The 21,010-nt window shown below is 43.5% G+C and overlaps 1 protein-coding gene and 1 pseudogene across 2 annotated transcripts in view; one reads left to right on the top strand and one right to left on the bottom strand.

Moving 5' to 3' along the window:
* LOC308359215 (integrin alpha-D-like) overlaps nucleotides 1-21,010 on the bottom strand; it is a gene marked incomplete at its 5' end in the record, with an annotated part of 79,689 nt that overhangs the window by 32,330 nt on the left and 26,349 nt on the right. Inside the window, 13 exons of the mRNA XM_080830028.1 lie at nucleotides 2,290-2,431; nucleotides 2,667-2,740; nucleotides 3,558-3,689; nucleotides 3,946-4,100; nucleotides 5,016-5,200; nucleotides 5,292-5,422; nucleotides 5,908-6,117; nucleotides 6,211-6,351; nucleotides 6,541-6,683; nucleotides 6,789-6,918; nucleotides 8,201-8,274; nucleotides 8,475-8,625; nucleotides 8,722-8,875. Coding sequence (XP_080686154.1) covers nucleotides 2,290-2,431; nucleotides 2,667-2,740; nucleotides 3,558-3,689; nucleotides 3,946-4,100; nucleotides 5,016-5,200; nucleotides 5,292-5,422; nucleotides 5,908-6,117; nucleotides 6,211-6,351; nucleotides 6,541-6,683; nucleotides 6,789-6,918; nucleotides 8,201-8,274; nucleotides 8,475-8,625; nucleotides 8,722-8,875 — 1,822 coding nt within the window. The remainder of the gene's footprint in view (nucleotides 1-2,289; nucleotides 2,432-2,666; nucleotides 2,741-3,557; nucleotides 3,690-3,945; nucleotides 4,101-5,015; nucleotides 5,201-5,291; nucleotides 5,423-5,907; nucleotides 6,118-6,210; nucleotides 6,352-6,540; nucleotides 6,684-6,788; nucleotides 6,919-8,200; nucleotides 8,275-8,474; nucleotides 8,626-8,721; nucleotides 8,876-21,010) is intronic.
* Nucleotides 18,635-19,049, top strand: LOC308359216 (NADH dehydrogenase [ubiquinone] 1 alpha subcomplex subunit 12-like; annotated as a pseudogene). The gene has a single exon. The product of its transcript is annotated as an NADH dehydrogenase [ubiquinone] 1 alpha subcomplex subunit 12-like (transcript).

A 21,010-nucleotide genomic window follows, 5' to 3' on the forward strand; every position in this document is an offset into this window, starting at 1 on the left:
TGTGGAAAGAACCAAGAGGCCCTTCAATGCATGAATGGATAAAGAAGATGTGGTTCATATACACTATGGAGTATTATGCTCCATCAGAAAGGACGAATACCCAACTTTTGTAGCAACATGGACAGGACTGGAAGAGATTATGCTGAGTGAAATAAGTGAAGCAGAGAGAGTCAGTTATCATATGGTTTCACTTATTTGTGGAGCATAACAAATAATATGGAGGACATAGGGAGATGGAGAGGAGAAGGGAGTTGAAGGAAATTGGAAGGGGAGGTGAACCATGAGAGACTATGGACTCTGAAAAACCACCTGAGGGTTTTGAAGGGGTGGGGGGTGGGTGGGAGGTCGGAGGAACCAGGTGGTGGGTATTAGGGAGGGCACGGATTGCATGGAGGACTGGGTGTGGTGAAAAAACAATGAATACTGTTACGCTGAAAAGAAATAAAAAATTAAACAAAAAAACTACATTGAGATATCACCTCACAACTGTCAGAATGGCTAACGTTAACACAAGAAACAGGTGTTGGTGATGATACAGAGAAGGAGAACCTTCTTATGCTGTGGGTTGGGGGGAATGCAAACTGGTGCAGCCACTCTGGAGGATAGTATAGAGCTTCCTTGAACAGTTAAAAATAGACCTGCCCTCTGACTCAGAACTGCACTACTAGGCATTTACCCAAAAGATTAAAAAATTGTGATTCAAAGGAGTTCGTGCACCCCAATGTTTATATCAGCATTAAATATGAAAGCTTAACTATGGAAAGAGCCCTAATGACCATCAAGTGATGAATGGATAGAGAAGATGAGGTATACATATACAATGGAATATTACTCTGTCATCAAAAAATGAAATCTTGGGGCGCCTGGGTGGCTCAGTGGGTTAAAGCCTCTGCCTTCGGCTCAGGTCATGATCTCAGGGTCCTGGGATCGAGCCCCACATCGGGCTCTCTGCTCGGCAGGGAGCCTGCTTCCTACTCTCTCTCTCTGCCTGCCTCTCTGCCTACTTGTGATTTCTCTCTGTCGAATAAATAAATAAAATCTTTAAAAAAAAAAAAATGAAATCTTGCCATTTGTAATGACACAGATGAAACTAGAGGGTATTATGCCAAGTGAAATAATTCAGTCAATGACAAATGTCATATGATTTCACTTATATGTAGAATTAAGAAACAAAACAGATGCAAAAGTTGGGTATTCCTCCTTTCTGATGGAGGCGTAATATTCAGTCAATTATCATATGGTTTCACTTACTTGTGGAGCATAAGAAATAACACGGAAGACATTGGGAGGAGAGGAGAAGTGAGTTGGGGGAAATCGGAGACTGTGGACTCTGAGAAACAAACTGAGGGTTTTGGAAGAGAGAAGGTGGGGTATTGGGTGAGCGTGGTGGTGGGAATTAAGGAGGACACATAATGCATGGAGCACTGGGTGTGGTGCATAAACAATGAATCTTGGAACACTAAAAAATAAAATTAAATTAGATTTTTAAAAAAGAAACAAAACAGATGAACTAGAGGAAGGGGGAAAAAAGAGAGGGAGGCAAACCATAAGAGACTCAACTATAGAGAACACACTGAAGGTTCCCGGAGGGGAGGTGAACAGAGGATGGTCTAAATGAATGATGAATATTAAGAAGGGACCGGTGATGAGCACTGAGTGTTATATATAAGGGACAAATTACTTCCTGAAACCAATATTACACTATATGTTAACTACCTAGAAATTAAATAAAAACATTGTCTTAAAATATGGAATGGGTAAATAAATTGTGGTAAGGTCATACAAAGGGATTTTATATACAATAGAAATAGTCTACAGTCACAAGCAACAATATGTATGAATGCTCACAATCAAATGTTGAATAAATGAATAAATATGCAAAATAACATATGACATGTTCCCATGAATTTCAAATATTGACAAAACATAACAGTTTCCTCATAGATGGACTCATGGGTGGTAAAACCATAAAATGCACAAGGAATTGATTACCACAAAGTCAGAATAGTGGTTACCTTGGGGAGACACTGAGGTTTTCGTGAGGAAAAGAACATAGAGGGAGTACTTCTGGAGGTACTACCCGTGTATTATTTCTTGACCTGGATGCTATTTGCTCAATATTATTTATTAAACTATACATCTGCTTTATGCACCACTCTCTCTCTGTCTCTCTCTCTCTTTTTCAGAATTGTCTGTATCTATGTTTAGATTTCATTGTAGAAGGATGAAAAAGAACCTACTGTAACCCAGGGCAGGGAAGAGACATAAGAGAACAAGGGAGCTATTTACCTGTGTTCCTAACACTCGTCGATAGGACAGCCCTGCTGGGTAGTAGAAGTGGACCACAGTTCCATAGGAATCCTCACCCTCATTCCACAGAGTCACTGTCACATTAAGCTCCAGGGAGCTCCCTACCACCAGGGTCTGCAAGCTGAAAGAGGAAGGACAAAAGTGAAAAAGAGACTCCACTGAAAATCGGTTGGAATTGGATCAAGGGTAAGGCCAGGACTGCAGGAACTCATGAACTGACAACATTCCAATCAAAATTTAATTTCTTTGTTAGAAGGAGAGACAAAGGGAAACAAGCATTTCTCATCCCATGGGGATAGGAGACCCAAAAACTTAAGTGACTAGAAATGAAAAGAGATAGACATCTCTCAGCTCACCCTGAGAAGCTGAGATTGATGCTCAAGTCCCCTTCACAGAGGTGATCTTGTCCACAGTTCTTCTCAAAGGGGAGCTGCAGAAAAACAGGAGATTCTCTTCCCCTCCATGTCTTGATCGTTCTGCATTTCCCTCATGAGGACCACTCATCCTGAGTGTTCATTATTGAGTATTACTGAGCACCCATCCCACACCCAGCACCATGCTAGACACTGTCAAGAAGTGGGGCAGTAAGGAAGGGGCAGAATGGTAAGATCCTTGGTTTCAAGGAACATGAAGTTTAGCTGAGGAGTTAATTCCATCTCACATTGGAACAATTGTTCAACAAACAAAATTAAGTGTCAATAGGGGACAGGTTCTGAGTTGGGTGAGGCATTAGGAAGCATGGAAGCACAGGTGAATTAGACATGGCTCTTGTACTCACAGAACTCACAATTTACAGAGATCAACCAAAGTGGATGCCAATTGCCATGATTCCGGTCATGTAATATTTGGTATCACCGTGATATAATAGGAAGCCAGTGAAGGAGTGACAGATGCTGACTGTGATTTCCAAAAAGGGGGAAGATAAGACTGGGGCTTAGAGAACTAGAAAGGATCTTTGAGGTGGAGAGAAAAAAATGTTTTCCAAGTAGGAACTACGACATGGACAAGAAACAGAGAAAGGAATGAGAAAAATTGGGAAGGATTTGGAGAATCAGAGTTTACGTTGAGGTAAAGTGGGACCAGCTGGGATTTGTGTAAGGGTCCAAGCTAGGCAGGGCCTTGGTAACTGGGTGGAGGCATTATGGTCCTGATGTGGTTGATGAAACGTTGGGAACCACAATAAGTTCTTAAGACACAGAAACAGAATGAAAGTCAGCACATCCCTGGGACTTCATTGGAAGACTCACAGAAGCAGTGAAGAGGTCCTGTGAGTCCATAGCCAGCACAGGGCGAAGGTTCTGAGATGAGGGGATGGGCTCCCCAACCAAGGAGAAGTTGAGGCGTAGGATGATGGGATTGACCACGTCCTCCACACAGTCCTGAGGGAGAATGGGCTTTCAAGAACCCACTATCCTTCTCGTCATTTTCCACCACTGACCCTTCTCAACTGCATCCATTTCCTACTGTCGGGACAGCATTCTGTCCTAGCTGTGGAGTCAGGTTCTCTGGCCTCAATTTCCTCTCTCTGGCCCCAATATCCCCACCCTTTACACCCCACTCAACAGGGAGCAGAGGTGCCAGAGGCTCTCCTTGGACTCCTTCTCCCCCTCCCTTTCCCAGAACCAAAGTCCTTACTGGTAAAAGCAGCTTAATGGTTTCACAGTAAACTCCCATTCCCAGGGTTTTTCTTCGAGTCGAAGTCCAGTTCTTGGTTTCATCAAAAATGGCACGAGAAACCAGACGGCCTGGGTCTAATGCCAGATCATACCTGACAGAGCTTTGGACATCACCTGAAGCAGAAGGGAGCAACAGAAGATGGAAAGTCAAAGAGAATGTCGAATGTTTGGGTTTTGTTTATTCATGCAAAAAATATTGCTGAGCACTTCCTATGGGCTATGAGCTGTATCAGGTGCTGGAATACATGTGGAGAAGAAGATAAAGAAATATCATCCCTGCCTTCATGAAGCTCTCAGTCTAGGAAAGGAGACAAGCATGCAGGGCACAATCCCCCAGCATGATAAACCCAATGATGGGATCCCCAGTAGTACCAAGGAGGGCTTGCCTGGGACCGGAAATGCCTTCCTGGGTGGGCCTCGTCTGAGCCCCAACCTGGAGGATGACCAAGGGTTGGTGAAGAATGGGGAGGAGAAGGTCCCAGACCATGAGAACAATGGCTAAGACCAGAAGAGAGAGGGAGGATGGCACATTTACAGAAAGGGAGAGTGGGATGAGGTGAGGTTGGAAGGGCAGGGAGGAGCAAAATCAGCCAGGACATTGTAGAGAAGGATTTCGGTCTTTATAAATGGAAGAAAGGAGAGGCGGGAGGATATTAAGTTGGCAAGTGAGAGAACAGATTTGTGTTTTAGGACCACTACTTCTAGCTTCTCTATGGAGAAAAGGTGGGAGGCTGCAAGAACAGACGTGGAAAGAGCTCAAAGTATACGTAGGGAAGAGAAGTGGTGGCTTCAAGGTAGGCAGTGGCTGGAGCAGGTGGAGAGAAGCAAGCAGACTCCAGATCATATCCTGGACTTAGAGCCTACTGGCCTGGGTGTGGGGAGAGGGGGAGAGAAGGGACCCAAGGTTTCCAACACTGGCAGGCAGGTGGATGTGGAGGTGGTATCCGGATTCCTTAGCCCATTTTCTCCTGAGGATAGGCTTGGTGTCTCAAGGGGATAAGGGACTGGGTCCACTGGGAAGAAACTCACCTAGCTGGTCCAGTGAGCTTTTGTGGATAGTGAAACAGACTGTGGCATTCCCAGCTTCCAGGGTGGATGGCATGTCTCCCCAGCACTGGTACACAATCTTTGGCACCTCCGCTGGCATGAATCTCATGGCCACCGCCACATTCAGCACTGGCCGACTCCTGAGGGTGCATGCAGGAGCTGAGGACCTGAATCTGGCTTCAGGCAGGAGGACAAGGGAGGGGGCAGCTTGTTGAATGGACACACAGTGGGCAAGGGTGGGATGTGGAGAGTTGTCACCTGAGCAGCAGCACCTGTCCCCAGGCCCCGACAGCCAGGTCCACCAAACCATCCTGGGTGAGGTCCTGACCCCCACTCAGCGACTGCCCAAAATACTGGAGTGTGGGAGAGAGCTGGGAGCCTGCGATCCGCTGGCCAGAGGGGAAAAGGAAACGTGGAAGTCAAGGGGAGGGCATCTGAAAGATTTGAGAAGATTTGGAAAGAAAACTGCAGTGAAAGCAGAACTGAATGGAAAAATTCAGAGAGATAAGAGGGTAGGAATGGAAAGCAAGAATAGTGAGACCCCAGGGACCCCAGACATAGAGCTCCTTCGTTTAATGTTTCACAGAAGGAAACTAAGGCTCCTAGAGGCTAAATCAGTCACTTGCCTAAGGCCACACAGCTGACATGGCCGGCCAGGCATTTGAGCCACGCCCTGCAATCTCTTAACCACTAAGCTGCCCACAGGAGAACGGAGAGAGACTCTGTGCTTAGCTTGGTCTGGTGATATTCAGGGCACTAGACCCCTAAAAGGAGCATGGCTACTGTTCAGGTCAGTGACATGACAGGGCCTCGGGCAAATCTGAGACCTAGAAAAGCAGATGGAGCTGGGAGAGGCTTCAGACAGGGGCCTCACCTGACTGTGGGAGGGGCTGATGCCCAGTCTTGAGGTTCCATGAAAAAGGTAGACAGCACCCCGGTTCTCCTGCTCTCCTGGGGCCCCGATGGCCACGTCCGTCAGCTTGTCCCCATTCACATCCCCCAGCACTGTCAGGGCTGCCCCAAAGCGGCCCCAAGGGTGGCCTTGCTCTCCACAGAGAATGACCTCACACTGCCACTTAGCCCTCTGCAGAACAAAACCAGTGTCAGGTCCCAACCCAGGCAATCCCTCCACCCCACACCCAGGCCCCACCCAGCCCTGGTCTCATCAGACACTCACCCCCTGGGGCAAGGGACACACAGACACCTGCCCCCCTCGGGTTGGCTTGTAGTAATGAGGAGCCCCGATGAGGACAAGGTCAGAGCTGCCATCTCTATCCACATCCACAGTGCAGAGGGAGGCCCCAAAGTAAGAGCCGATCTGCAGGGCACAGCCAAAGGTCATCCTGCCTGCCTCTGCCAGAGGCAGCCCCTTCTGGGACAGGTCCCACTTCTCCCCCACCACTGGGACCTCCCCCCTACAGGCTCCCAAACCCCTTCATCTCCTCTCTCTCTGCCCCTGCAGACCCTGCCACCCTCATGTTCCACTCTGGTTTCCTCAACATCCAACCTGAGTCCCTGTGACTTCAGTTTTCGGCCTCCATTGCCCAGACGTCTTGGTGAAGATGACAACCTTCCCAGTATGCTGATGGCGGGGGGCCCCCAAGATCAGGCTCTGGACCCCCTTCCAAAAGGCCAGCTCAGTGGAGTAACCTGAGGAGGGCACACCTCAGCACAAAGGCTTCCTCCCCGCCCCTGAGCCCCTGCCCTTCCCAGGCTCATGTCCCACCTGTGCCCCCAACCCCAGCCTTTTCTCACCCAGGTAAGAGTCCCTCATGTCCACATTCTCTTGAGACATGTTGATGAAAGTGGGGCTTGTATTTTGGGGATACAGGAAGGCACCTCCAGACCAGCTGAAGCTCCCCACTGCCCCCAGAACTGGTCCATCCTGGGAGGAAAGGATTCCAGGGCTGAGCCAGACCAAGCCGAAAGAAGACAGCCTTTTCCAAAGCGAGGCCTGCCACTGATTCTGCTCACTATTTGGAATTCTTTTCCTCCCTCCCCAGTCTTCTTCAACAACTTCAGTGTCGCTCACTCCTAACATCTCTCAGCCATCCCCAGTGCCACTGTTCCAGTAAGTACCAACTCTTCTCACCCATGACCCTTTCTGCTCCATCCTCTAGTACACCAGAGTTAGGTTTCCTCAGGACCAAGAAACGTATAGCCACCACCCTGCTGGCAATCCAAGATGGCTCCCTGTCACCAAGCCCCTGAGGATTGCATCTAGGGTCCTCCCAGTCAAATCTGTGGAGATACCTTATGTTTAAACACATGAAGCATTTGAGCTGGACACCTCTCTCTTCTGTCTTTCTAGGACTCCACTCCTTTCTCAGGAAGACTCAACCTCAAACTCACCTCCTCTGTGAGGTCTTCTTTGGCTCCCTCGGGGAGTGATACGCCTTTCCTACTCTGCATGCTTTGTTTTTTTTGCCTTTTTAAACTTTTGACTATGGATAATTTAGAACATATACAAAAGTAGAAAGAAATGCTTAATGAACTCCTAAGTACCCATGACCCAGCTTCAATGACCAATTCATGACCAACCTTGTTTCATTTCTATGTCCCCCCAACTCTCCCCCAAAATTACTTTGAAGCAAACCCCTCTGGATGTTTTGAACACACATCTACTTACACACAAGCCATGCTATATTGTCGTTTCTTTCATCTGCATAATCAGGCCTTTCCCATCTTTCCACCCCTCTCTCTCACTCTGCTCCAGCTATGCTGGCCCTTCTATCTCTCTAGTCCAGTAACCGTGTTCATGCCTCAAGACTTTTGCGCTTGCTTTTTCCTCTTCCTGGAGCAATCTCTCCCAGATTTTTCCAGGGCTGGCCCTTTCTCATCATTTGGCCTCAGTTGTCACTCCTTGGGCCTCCTCTGATCACCTCTCTTGCTCTACCCTAATGCCTAGCACAATCTGAAGATATTTTTCGTTGTTTGTTGTCTCTCCCCACTGGATATGTGCCCTATGAGAGCAGGAACCGTGGATACCCTGTTCTCTGCTGTGCTCCTGGCACCTACATACTCTACCCATATGTCTGTCTCTAAACAGACAATGACCTTGAGGACAGAGTCTGCTTTCTTATTTACGTCTGGGTCCCAACTCCCAGCACAGGGCTGGCCCAGGATTGGTGCCTGACACCTGTTTATCAAGTATGTGTTCCACCCACCATTGCGAGCACTGAACTGAAGCCTTCTTGTGACATCTCATGTTGGAAAGAGCTACTTGTCTTCGACTGGGTTCCTGTGGGGAAACAGGTCACTTAGCCTCTGGGGACCATGAGACCACAAGGACTCAGAGCACAAGGAGAAGAACGAATCTGAAGCTCAGGTTCTGGGGCACAATTCTGGGTGAGCCATGAGTAGGGATAGCCCCTCCATACTTCAGGGGACAGCTGGGTCCAGAACTTTCAATCCCAAGACCCAGGCTCGCCCTGCATTTACCCTCGACTGCAAAGATCTTCTCCTGAAGCTGCTCCTGGATGCTGCCGAGTGCTGCAAAGTTGTCCACCCTGAACACGTGGTCCTGAGAGGGCAGTGAGCCAATGGTGTTCAACTCCTGCCTGGCAGTGGGATCCTGGAAAGCATTTCCCACCTGTGACAGAGAGACAGGTGAGGAGGAGACCACCAGCCTTTCTGCCAGAGTGAGATACAGCCTGAGTCTGAGGGAGACATGAGGAAGCGGACATACCCCAATGGCATAGCGAGTGATGCCAGCTCTCTGTGCCTGGGGGATGACGTCACTATAGTCTAGGGGGTCTTTGTATTTCTGCCCATCTGTGATGACAATGAGGATCTTCTTGGCACTTTTTCGGGCCCCATTCTTACTATGAAATAGTTCTTCCCTGTCAAGGAAGAAAGGGAGATGACTCTCTGTAGATGATACTGATTCTGGAAAGATAATTTGTAGCATTAGAAGGTCATCTGTAGAGACTGGGTATCCCTGGTAACTTCAGACTCTCAGACATGTTAGGAAATCACCTCAGTCCTCCTATTCACAATTTTGGATGAGCTGTGAATATAGCTATCAAGCAGGCTCCACACTTAGTGAAGAGTCCGACATGGGTCTCTATCTCAGGACCCTAAGGCCATGACCTAAGCCAAAATCAAGAGTTGGACACTTAACAGGCTGATCCACTCAGGCACCCCAATATAAAACTTTTAGAACAGCGAATGGCCTACAGGTAATCATCAATTCTATGGTAGCTATTACAAATAGTGAAAATGTAAGTATATGCTCATGTAGCTCTAGAAATGCAGTATAAGCACACTCAAAGACACACACACACGCACACATGCACACACACACACACACATGCACACCACATATAATACTGAAACAACCCAAGTATCCAACATCAGGAAGGGGCTCAGCAAAGCATGATCCAGCTGCTTAGGGAGAAAGTACAAGTCATCCAAAGGAAAACCATAAAGGCTATAGAGAAACATGACAGAGGTTTATGTAACAGTTGGGGAAAAAAACGCAAGATGAAACTAGTTTCTGTCGTCGTTACTATATGAAATATCTGAATAAAGACAAGGATGGGAATGACCCTGTGCTTTGTAGGCCCAACCTATTAATTCATTTATCCTTTATTTTTATTTATTTTATTTTTTATTTTTATTTATATATTTTATTTATATATTTTTTGTTGTTGTTTATTTTCAGCATAACAGTATTCATTGTTTTTTCACCACACCCAGTGCTCCATGCAATCTGTGCCCTCCCTAATACCCACCACCTGGTTCCCCCAACCTCCCACCCCCTGCCCCTTCAAAACCCTCAGGTTGTTTTTCAGAGTCCGTAGTCTCTCATGGTTCACCTCCCCTTCCAATTTCCCTCAACTCCCTTCTCCTCTCCATCTCCCCTTGTCCTCTATATTATTTGTTATGCTCCACAAATAAGTGAAACCATATGATACTTGACTCTCTCTGTTTGACTTATTTCACTCAGCATAATCTCTATTTTATTTATATTTATCCTTTTTTAAATTTTATTTATTTACTTATTTATTTTTATTTCTTTCAGCGTAACAGTATTCAACATAATTGAATATTCAACATAATTGAATCTCTCTGCTTCACTTTTTTCACTCAGCATGATCTCTTCCAGTCCTGTCCATGTTGCTACAAAAGTTGGGTATTCATCCTTTCTGATGGAGTATAATACTCCATAGTGTATATGGACCACATCTTCCTTATCCATTTGTCCGTTGAAGGGCATCTTAGTTCTCTCCATAGTTTGGTGACTGTGGCCATTGCTGCTATAAACATTGGGGTACAGATGGCCCTTCTTTTCACTGCATCTGTATCTTTGGGGTAAATACCTAGTAGTGCAATTGAAGGGTCATAGAGTAGCTCTATTTTTAATTTCTTGAGGAACCTCCACACTGTTCTCCAAAGTGGCTGCACCAACCTGCATTACCACCAACAGTGTAAGAGGGTTCCCCTTTCTCCACATCCTCTCCAACACACGTTGTTTTCTGTCTTGCTAGTTTTCGCCATTCTAACTGGTGTAAGGTGGTATCTCAATGTGTTTTTAATTTGAATCTCCCTGATGGCTAGTGATGATGAACATTTTTTCATGTGTCTGATAGCCATTTGTATGTCTTCATTGGAGAATTGTCTGTTCATATCTTCTGCCCATTTTTTAATATGATTGTCTGTTTTGTGTGTGTTGAGTTTGAGGAGTTCTTTATAGATCCTGGATATCAACCTTTTGTCTGTCATTTGCAAATATCTTCTCCCATTCTGTGGGTTGCCTTTTTGTTTTGTTGACTGTTTCCTTCACTGTGCAGAAGCTTTTGATCTTGATGAAGTCCCAAAAGTTCATTTTCGCTTTTGTTTCCATCGCCTTTGGAGACATATCTTGAAAGAAGTTGCTGTGGCTGATATCAAAGAGGTTACTGCCTATGTTCTCCTCGAGGATTCTGACGGATTCCTGTCTCACGTTGAGGTCTTTTATCCATTTCGAGTTTATCTTTGTGTATGGTGTAAGAGAATGGTCAAGTTTCATTCTTCTACATATAGCTGTCCAGTTTCCCCAGCACCATTTATTGAAAAGACTGTCTTTTTTCCACTGGATATTTTTTCCTGTTTTGTCAAAGATTATTTGACCATAGAGTTGAGGGTCCATATCTGGGCTCTCTACTCTGTTCCACTGGTCCATGTGTCTGTTTTAATGCCAGTACCATGCTGTCTTGGTGATCACAGCTTTGTAGTAAAGCTTGAAATCAGGTAACATGATGCCGCCAGTTTTATTTTTGTTTTTCAACATTTCCTTAGCGATTCGGGGTCTCTATATGAAATATCTGAATAAAGACAAGGAAGGAAATGACCCTATGCTTTGTAGGCCCAACCTACTAATTCATTTATCCTTTATTTTTATTTATTTATTTTATTTATTTATTTATATTTTAATTATTTTATCCTTTATTTTTGCTAAAATACTGTGAGGTGGGGGATGCCTGAGTGACTCAGTCATTAAGCATATGCCTTCAGCTCAGGTCATGGTCCCAAGGTCATGGGATCGAGCCATGCATCACGCTCCCTGCTCAGCAGGAAGGCTGCTTCTCCCTCTCCCACTCTCCCTGTTTATGTTCCTTCTCTCTGTGTCTCTGTGTCAAGTAAATGAATAAATTCTTTCTAATTAATCTATAGGATAACAACCTAACATCAAACAGTAATTAACAGTATATACCTTGGGGTTAATAATACATTATATGTTTATTAAAAAATTAAGTTGAGGGAAATTGGAAGGGGAGGTGAACCATGAGAAACTATGGACTCTGAAAAACAACCTGAGGGTTTTGAAGGGGCGGGGGTGGGAGGTTGGGGGAACCAAGTGGTGGGTATTAGGGAGGCCACGGATTGCATGGAGCACTGGGTGTGGTGAAGAAACAATGAATACTGTTATGCTGAAAAGAAATAAAAAATTTAAAAAAGAAGAAAAAAGAAAAAAAGGAAATAAAATAAAAAAATAAAAAATAAAAAAATATTTAAAAATTATTTTAAAAAACAGCATATACCAAAACTTAACCAGATACAACAGAAAAGTTTCCAAGCATTAATGTTATGTTAGAAAAGGATGAAGTCTGAGAATGAATGAGCTAATCAGCTAACTTAAGAAAGAAAATAAAGAGAAATAGAATAAACCTCAGGAAAGTAGAATGCAAAAATAGAGATGCAGCAAAAGGGGCAAAGATGGGGTAAGAGGGGCAAAGATGGGGACCCTATTTCAACTGGTCCCCTGAATTGAGCTGGATATCTACCAGATCATTCTGAACACCCACAAAATCAGCCTGAGATGTAAGAAGATACACCCAGATCTCTACAAACAGAATATCTCTGGCAGTTGGTTTCAAGGTATGAAACAGGGAACATGATTATGTGAGCAGCTATCAGAAAATAAAGATAAGGGGGAGGAAGCCTCCAGGATCCTGTGCCACTGGAGCACAAAATTCTCCTGCACTAAGGACTGGGTACAGACAGGGCAGACTGGTGGCATCAGAGAAAGGACTTTAAGGCAGCCTCCCCAGACTGAAACCTGGAGCTGAGGGGACACATGTGCAAACTGGGAGCAGCTGGTGGTTTTAGAAGCATAAAGGGAAGAGATGTGCCTGGACCTGAAAGGGAGGGCTGGGAGTGCTGCTGTGGGGTGCACAACCAAGGACATTGCAGTTTTTAATAGCACCGACAAAACTAAAGTCAGTGAGGCCTGGGGGTCTCTCTGGAGAACAGACTGCGGTCTCTGTTTTGAGACAGAAGTTTGGATATGGTCACATCTGCTGTGACTCTTGGAAGAGATGCAGAAAGCCACCAGGGAAAGCCCCCAGAGAACAACACCCCCCAAACTGGCTTTCACTGAGCCCATCCCCCCTCTACAGGGGACAGGGCAACACTGCCCAAACAGGGTTCCCTGAGTAATAGTGCAGCAGACTCCTCTCCCAGAAGACAGGCTGGAAGAACAAGAAGCCAACAGACCTAAGGTCCCTATAAAACAGGTGCATCTTGCTCTGGTTGTGGTCAATAATCTGGATTCTGTACATTCCCTCAACCGCCCCTCAACAGAATGTCTAAGAGGAGGAACCCCCAACACAGGAAAAATTCAGAGACTGTAACCTCTGCCACAGAAGTAATGGATATGGATATAAGCAAGATGTTGGAAATAGACTTTAGGGTAACAGTTATACAGACAGTAGCTAGGTTGGAGAAAACCATTAATACCAACATAGATTCATTAAGGGCAGAAGTGAGAGCTGATCTGGCAGAACTTTAAAAAGTGTCAATGAGATCCAAACTAATCTAGATACTGTAACACTGAGGGTAAACAGGGCAGAAGAATGAGTTAGTGATCTAGAAGACAAACTGATAGAAAAGAAGAATCTGGAGGAGGCCTGAAACAAACAGCTTAAAAACCATGAAACACAATTAGAGAAATAAATGATGCCATGAAATGTTCCAATGTCAGAATTATTGGGATCTGTGAGGGGGTGAAGAGAGATTAGGAGATATATTCGAGCAAATCATAGCTGAGAATTTCCCTAATCTGGGGAATAAAATAGCATTCGTGTCCTAGAGGCAGAAGGCCCCATCCCAAAATCAAGGAGAAAAGACCAATGCCCAGCCATGTAATAGAAAATTTGCAAATGATACAACCAAAGAAACCATCTTAAGGGCAGTTAAGAGAAGAGATTCTTTACATACAGAGGGAGGAACATCAGAATACCATCAGACTTGTCCACAGTGACCTGGCAAGCCAGAAAGGGCTGACAAGACATATTCAGGGTACTAAATGAGAAGAACATGCAGCCAAGAATACTTTATCCAACAAACTGTCCTTTAAAATGGACAGAAACATGTCAAAAATGGGCAGAAGACAGGCACAGACACTTCTCCAATGAAGACATACAAATAGCTAACAGACACATGAAAACGTGTTCATCATCATTGGCCATCAGGGAGATTCAAATCAAAACCACATTGAGATACCACCTGACACCAGTTAGAATGGCCAAAATTAGCAAGACAGGAAACAACATGTGTTGGAGAAGATGTGGAGAAAGGGGAACTCTCTTACACTGTTGTGGGAATGCAAGCTGGTGCAGCCACTTTGGAAAACAGTGTGAAGATTCCTTAAGCAATTAAAAATAGAGCTACCCTATGACCCTGCAACTGCACTATTGGATATTTACCCTGAAGATACAGATGTAGTGAAAAAAGAGACACGAGTACCCCAATGTTCATAGCAGCAATGGCCACAGTCACCAAACTGTGGAAAGAACCAAGATGCCCTTCAATGAATGAATGGATAAAGAAGATATGGTCCATATATACTATGGAGTATTATGCCTCCATCAGAAAGGATGAATACCTAACATTTTTATCAACATGGACAGGACTGGAAGAGATTATGTTGAGTGAAATAAGTCAAGCAGAGAGTCAATTTTAATATGGTTTTGATTATTTGTGGAGCATAAGGAATAATACAGAGAACATGGGGAGCTGGAAAGGAGAAGGGAGTTGGGGGAAATCGGAGATGGAAACAAACCATGAGAGGCTGTGGACTCTGAGAAACAAACTGAGGGTTTTGGAGGGGAGGTGGGTGGGAGGTTGTGTGAGCCTGATGGTGGGTATTATGGAGGGCATGTATTGCATGGAGTACTGGATGTGGTGCATAAACAATGAATTATGGAAGACTGAAAAGAAATTTAAAAAAAAATAAAAATTTTTTTAAAAAAAGAAATAAAAAATAGAGATACTCTATGACCTGGCAATTGCACTATTGGGTATTTATCCCAAAGACACAGATGTAGTGAAAAGAAGGGCCATATGTACCCCAATGTTCATAGCAGCAATGGCCACAATCATCAATCTGTGGAAAGAGCCAAGATGCCCTTCAACGGACAAATAGATAAAGAAGATATGGTCCATATATTCAATGGAATATTATGCCTCCATCAGAAGGGAAGAACACCCAACTTTTGTATCAACATGGACGGGACTGGAGGAGATTATGCTGAGTGAAATAAGTCAAGCAGAGAAAGTCAATTATCATATGGTTTTGGAGCATATGGAGCATATGGTGGAGCATAAGGTGGAGCATAAGCATAAGGAATAACATAGAGTCCTTCATGTTAGGAGAAGGAAAGGAAAAGTGAATTAGGGTAAATTGGAGGGGGAGACAAAGCAGAAGACACTATGGACTCTGAGAAACAAACTGAGGATTTTGGAGGGGAGAGGGTAGGGTGATAGGTGAGCCTGGTGGTGAGTTAAGGATGGCATGTATTGCATGGAGCAATGAGTGTGATGCATAAACAATGAATCTTGGAACTCTGAAAAAATAAGATAAAAAAATTTTTAAAAAGAATGGATGGAGAGATAAAGAGCTTCCAGGACTGGCAAAAACTGAAAGAATATGTGACCATAAAGACAATCCTGCAAGAAATATTAATGGGAGGTTCTATAAAAGGAGAAAGACATCAAGAGTGACATAAACAGAAATTTACAGAGACAATCTTTAGAAATAAGGATCTCACAGGCAACCTGATGACAATAAAATCATATCTTTCAATAATAGTTCTCAATGTGAATGGCCTAAATGCTCCCATACAATGGCACATGGTTGCAGATTGGATAAAAAAGACTCAACCATAGGCTGTCTATAAGAGACTCATTTTGAATCTAAAGATTTATTCAGACTGAAAGTGAAGGGATGAAGAACCATCTTTCATGCCAACGGACCTCAAAAGAAAGCTGGAGTAGCAATTCTCATATCAGACAAATTAGATTTTAAGCTAAAGTCTGTAGTTAAAGATACAGAAGGACACTATATCATTCTTAAAGGGTCTATCCAACAAGAATGTCTAACAGTTGTAAATATTTTTGTCCCCAGAATGGGAGCAGCCAACTACATAAGCCAACTGTTAACCAAAATAAAGGGACATATACTCTGGTTTCTCTTCAGATCGCATAAATCTTTCGCCTTTTACAAAATAAAGGGACATAACAATAATAATACATTAATTGTAGAGGACCAGAACACTCCACTCTCAAAACAGACAGATCATCTAAGCAGGAATAAATATTTATCCTTGGAATACAAGGGTGGTTCAACATTCACAAATCAATCAATGTGATAGAACAGTGTGATGGTCCTCTCAATTGACGCAGAAAAAGCATTTGACAAAATGTCTACAATACCCAAACTGTGGAAAGAGCCAAGATTCCCTTCAACAGAAGAATGGATAAAGAAGATATGGTCCAAGCTATATGTAGAAGAATGAAACTTGACCATTCTCTTACACCGTACACAAAGATAAACTCGAAATGGATAAAAGACCTCAACGTGAGACAGGAATCCATCAGAATCCTCGAGGAGAACATAGGCAGTAACCTCTTTGATATCAGCCACAGCAACTTCTTTCAAGATATGTCTCCAAAGGCGATGGAAACAAAAGCAAAAATGAACTTTTGGGACTTCATCAAGATCAAAAGCTTCTGCACAGCGAAGGAAACAGTCAACAAAACAAAAAGGCAACCCACGGAATGGGAGAAGATATTTGCAAATGACAGTACAGACAAAAGGTTGATATCCAGGATCTATAAAGAACTCCTCAAACTCAACACACACAAAACAGACAATCATATTAAAAAATGGGCAGAAGATATGAATAGACACTTCTCCAATGAAGACATACAAATGGCTATCAGACACATGAAAAAATGTTCATCATCACTAGCCATCAGGGAGATTCAAATTAAAACCACATTGAGATACCACCTTACACCAGTTAGAATGGCCAAAATCAGCAAGACAGGAAACAACGTGTGTTGGAGAGGATGTGGAGAAAGGGGAACCCTCTTACACTCTTGGTGGGAATGCAAGTTGGTGCAGCCACTTTGGAGAACAGTGTAGATGTTCCTCAAGAAATTAAAAATAGAGCTACCCTATGACCCTTCAATTGCACTACTCGGTATTTACCCCAAAGATACAGATGCAGTGAAAAGAAGGACCATCTGTACCCCAATGTTTATAGCAGCAATGGCCACGGTCGCCAAACTGTGGAAAGAACCAAGATGCCCTTCAACGGATGAATGGATAAGGAAGATGTGGTCCATATACACTATGGAGTATCATGCTCCATCAGAAAGGACGAATACCCAACTTTTGTAGCAACATGGACGGGACTGGAAGAGATTATGCTGAGTGAAATAAGTGAAGCAGAGAGAGTCTGTTATCATATGGTTTCACTTATTTGTGGAGCATAACAAATAATATGGAGGACAAGGGTAGATGGAGAGGAGAAGGGAGTTGAGGGAAATTGGAAGGGGAGGTGAACCATGAGAGACTATGGACTCTGAAAAACAACCTGAGGGTTTTGAAGGGGCGGGGGTTGGGAGGTTGGGGGAACCAAGTGGTGGGTATTAGGGAGGGCACGTATTGCATGGAGCACGGGGTGTGGTGCAAAAAAAATGAACCCTGTTATGCTGAAATTTTTTTAAAAATGTAAAAAAAAAAAGAAGAAGAAGAAGGTATGGTCCATAGATACAATGGAATATTACTCAGCCATCAGAAAGGATGCATACCCAGCTTTTGCATCAACACGGATGGGACTAGAGGAAATAATGGCAAGTGAAATAAGTCAAGCAGAGAAAGTAAATTATCATATGGTTTCACTTACTTGTGGAACATAAGGAATAACATGGAGGACATTGGGAGAAGGAAGGAAAAAGTGAAGGGGGGGAAATCAGAGGGGGAGATGAACAGTGAAAGATTGTGGACTCCAAGAAACAAACTGAGGATTTTAGAGAGGAAGAAAGTGGGGGGTAAGAGTTAGCCTGGTGATGGTTATTAAGAGGGCACATATTGCATAGAGGACTGGGTGTTATAGGCAAACAAGATTCATGGAACACTACTTCAAAAACTAATGATGTACTGTATGGTGACTAACATAATTTTTAAAAAGGAAAGAAAGAAGAAATGCATGAAATAATCTCAATAAAGCTATTCAGACATCTGCTGAAAAATAAAATAATAAAATACTCTGAGGTGGTTGGTAGAAATTTTTCTAAAAATTTCCTTAATGTTATTGCAATTTTGTCTTTTCTGTAATGAAATTTCTAAAAATAAGAAGACAACCCCAGTCCATGTCCAAGAGGCCCTGAGATGGCCTTGGATCTGGGGAGTAGGGAAGCTGCTGTTCTGAATGAGGGGATGGGTGTTGAGGAGAACTACATTATCACCCACCACTGGGAGGAGCTCCAAGGGCTAGGAAGGGATGCCACTCCTGTGTGATTTTTTTTTTTCTTCTCTTTCTTTCTTTTTTTAAAACTTATTTTCTTTAAATTCAATTAATTAACATATAGTTTATCATTAGTTGCAGATGTAGAGTTCAGTTTTTCATCATTTGCATATAGTTTGTCTCCTAGAGTTAAGAGTCTCTTATAGTTTGTTTCCCTCCCTGATTTCACCTTATTTTTTTCCCTCCTTTCCCCTATGATCCTCTGTTTTGTATAGCAGCTATGTCTACAATAGCTAAACTATGGAAAGAGCCCAGATGTACATCAATAAATGAATGGGTAGAGAAGATGTGGTATTGAAGATGGAGTTCTTGCAGGTCCTGAAATGTGGGCTGTAGGAGTTCAGCAGCCACAGTGGCCTCCGAGGCTATCTAGCAGTTTTTTTAAGGGCAAATGATGTGAGGGTTGGTACATTAGTGCGGGAAGACAAATATGGAAACAAATACTATGAAGACAACAAGCAGGTTTTTTGGCTGTCACTAATGGGTTATATGCACTACTGAAATGATGGAAGCATTGCACCCCCTAGATGGCATCACTGGCTTCACTCTATGACTGATGGTCCTCCAACAACAAAACCACCTACCTATTGCTCACAAATTCATCTTGACAAACCATAAGTTCAAAGTGGGTGGCACTCCAAAACAATATGTACCTTATTTTACCACTAGAAAGAAGATTCAAGAGTGGGTCCCACTTTCAATACCTTACAAGTAAAGACAATGAAAAACAATTTAAACTTGTGAAATACGGGGCTTTTCATGCAATTGCACTTTAATTGCTTACTATTAACTTGATTAAAACTGTTTGATTTGGGGGGTAAATACCCAGTAGTGCAATTGGTACCTCTATTTTTAAATTCTTAAAGTATCTCCACACTGCTTTCCAAAGTAGCTGCACCAATTTGCATTTACCCCAAAGATACAGATGTAGTGAAAAGAAGGGACATCTATACCCCAGTGTTCATAGCAGCAATGGCCACAGTTGCCAAACTGTGAAAAGATGCCCTTCAAAAGAGGAATGGATAAAGAAGATATGGCCCACATATACAATGGAATATTATGCCTCCATCAGAAAGGATGAATACCCAACTTTTGTATCAACATGGACGGGACTGGAGATCATGCTGAGTGAAATAAATCAAGCAGAGAGTCAATTATCGTATGGTTTCACTTGCTTGTGGAGCATGAGGAATAACATGGAGGACGTTGGGAGAAGGAGAGAAGAATGTTGGGGGAAATCAGACAGGGAGATAAAGTGTTAGAGACTGTGGACTCTAAGAACAAATTGAGGGTTTTGGAGGGGAGGAGGGTGAAGGAGAGAGGTGAGCCTGGTGGTGGGTATTAAGGAGAGCACGTATTGCACGGAGCACTGGTGTGATGTATAAACAATGAATCTTGGAACACTGAAAAAATAAAATCAAGTTAAAAAAATAAAACTGATTTTTAATTTTTTATTTTTTTAAATAATGTATTTTGGGGCTTTTTTGAAAGATTTTATTTATTTATTTCACAGAGAGATCACAAGTAGGCAGAGAGGCAGGCAGAGAGAGAGAGAGAGGGAAGCAGGCTCCCTGCTGAGCAGAGATCCCAATGCGGGGCTTGATCCCAAGACCCTGAGATCATGACCCAGGCTGAAGGCAGAGTTTTAACCCACTGATCCACCCAGGGGCCCCAAAACTGTTTGATTTTTTAAAAAGAAGATGTGGTATATATATACAATGGAATATTACTCAACCATAAAAAGTACGAAATCTTACCATTTACAATGATGTGGATGGAACTGGAGGGTATTATGCTAAGCCAAATAAGTCAATCAGAGAAAGACAATTATCATATGATCTCACTCATACCTGTGTGACTTCAATTCAAGGGAGAGAGGCATTCCTCCTGTTTGTCCAGTCCCATGGGGCCAGTGTTCAAGGCAGAAAAGCCACCCAGGAGTAAAGAGGGTACATTTGGTAGGAGCATCCCTTGTTCAGACCTTCTCCAGCACCACCCCCAGAGTGGCACCCAGGGGTGCACAGGAAGTCAAGGATCCAAGATGTTCAGCCCACTAATTTCCCATAAGAACCACGTCTTCTGTTCTTGCCCCACCATCTAAGTCATTTCCTTATGGTCATCCTAGCCAGACAGGCACATGGTAAGCACCCAGTTAATGCAAAGAGTTCACATGCATGAGGAATGTGGGGATAGAGGGAAGTGAGTGGGTAGGCAGGCACAAAGAAAACACTTGGCAACAATTCCCAAGTTTCTACCAGGGGGTAAGAAGGGGGTGCACCACTCTTTGGATAAAATATCAACCATTCTGGCAAATGAAGTTGGTTTCTAATTCCACAAAGACTTTGGAGGGTGTGAGACATTTTAGATTAAAAACTTAGCAGCATGATGTCTATGGCAGATGAAATCTGAGAAACAGAGTGGATTTTTGGGATTAGTTGGGGCAGTTTGTGTCATGGCTAGCAAATGAATTTCCAACAAAATAGATGGCTGATATCCATAAGTAGATAGCCCTCCATCCTATGCCTAAGAAACTTTCCAAACCTCCAATTATGTACCTAGATGGTTAGAAAAATTGAAGGGTCTTCTTTCGTTAGGAAAAACTTAGACCTAAGCATTGTGTCAAGTGTGTTCTTTCTTTTTTTATTCTCTAGTTTTTTCTTTTTAAATTCAATTATT

This window comes from Martes martes (genome assembly GCF_963455335.1).
Source record: "Martes martes genome assembly, chromosome: 18".
Classification (NCBI taxonomy): domain Eukaryota; kingdom Metazoa; phylum Chordata; class Mammalia; order Carnivora; family Mustelidae; genus Martes; species Martes martes.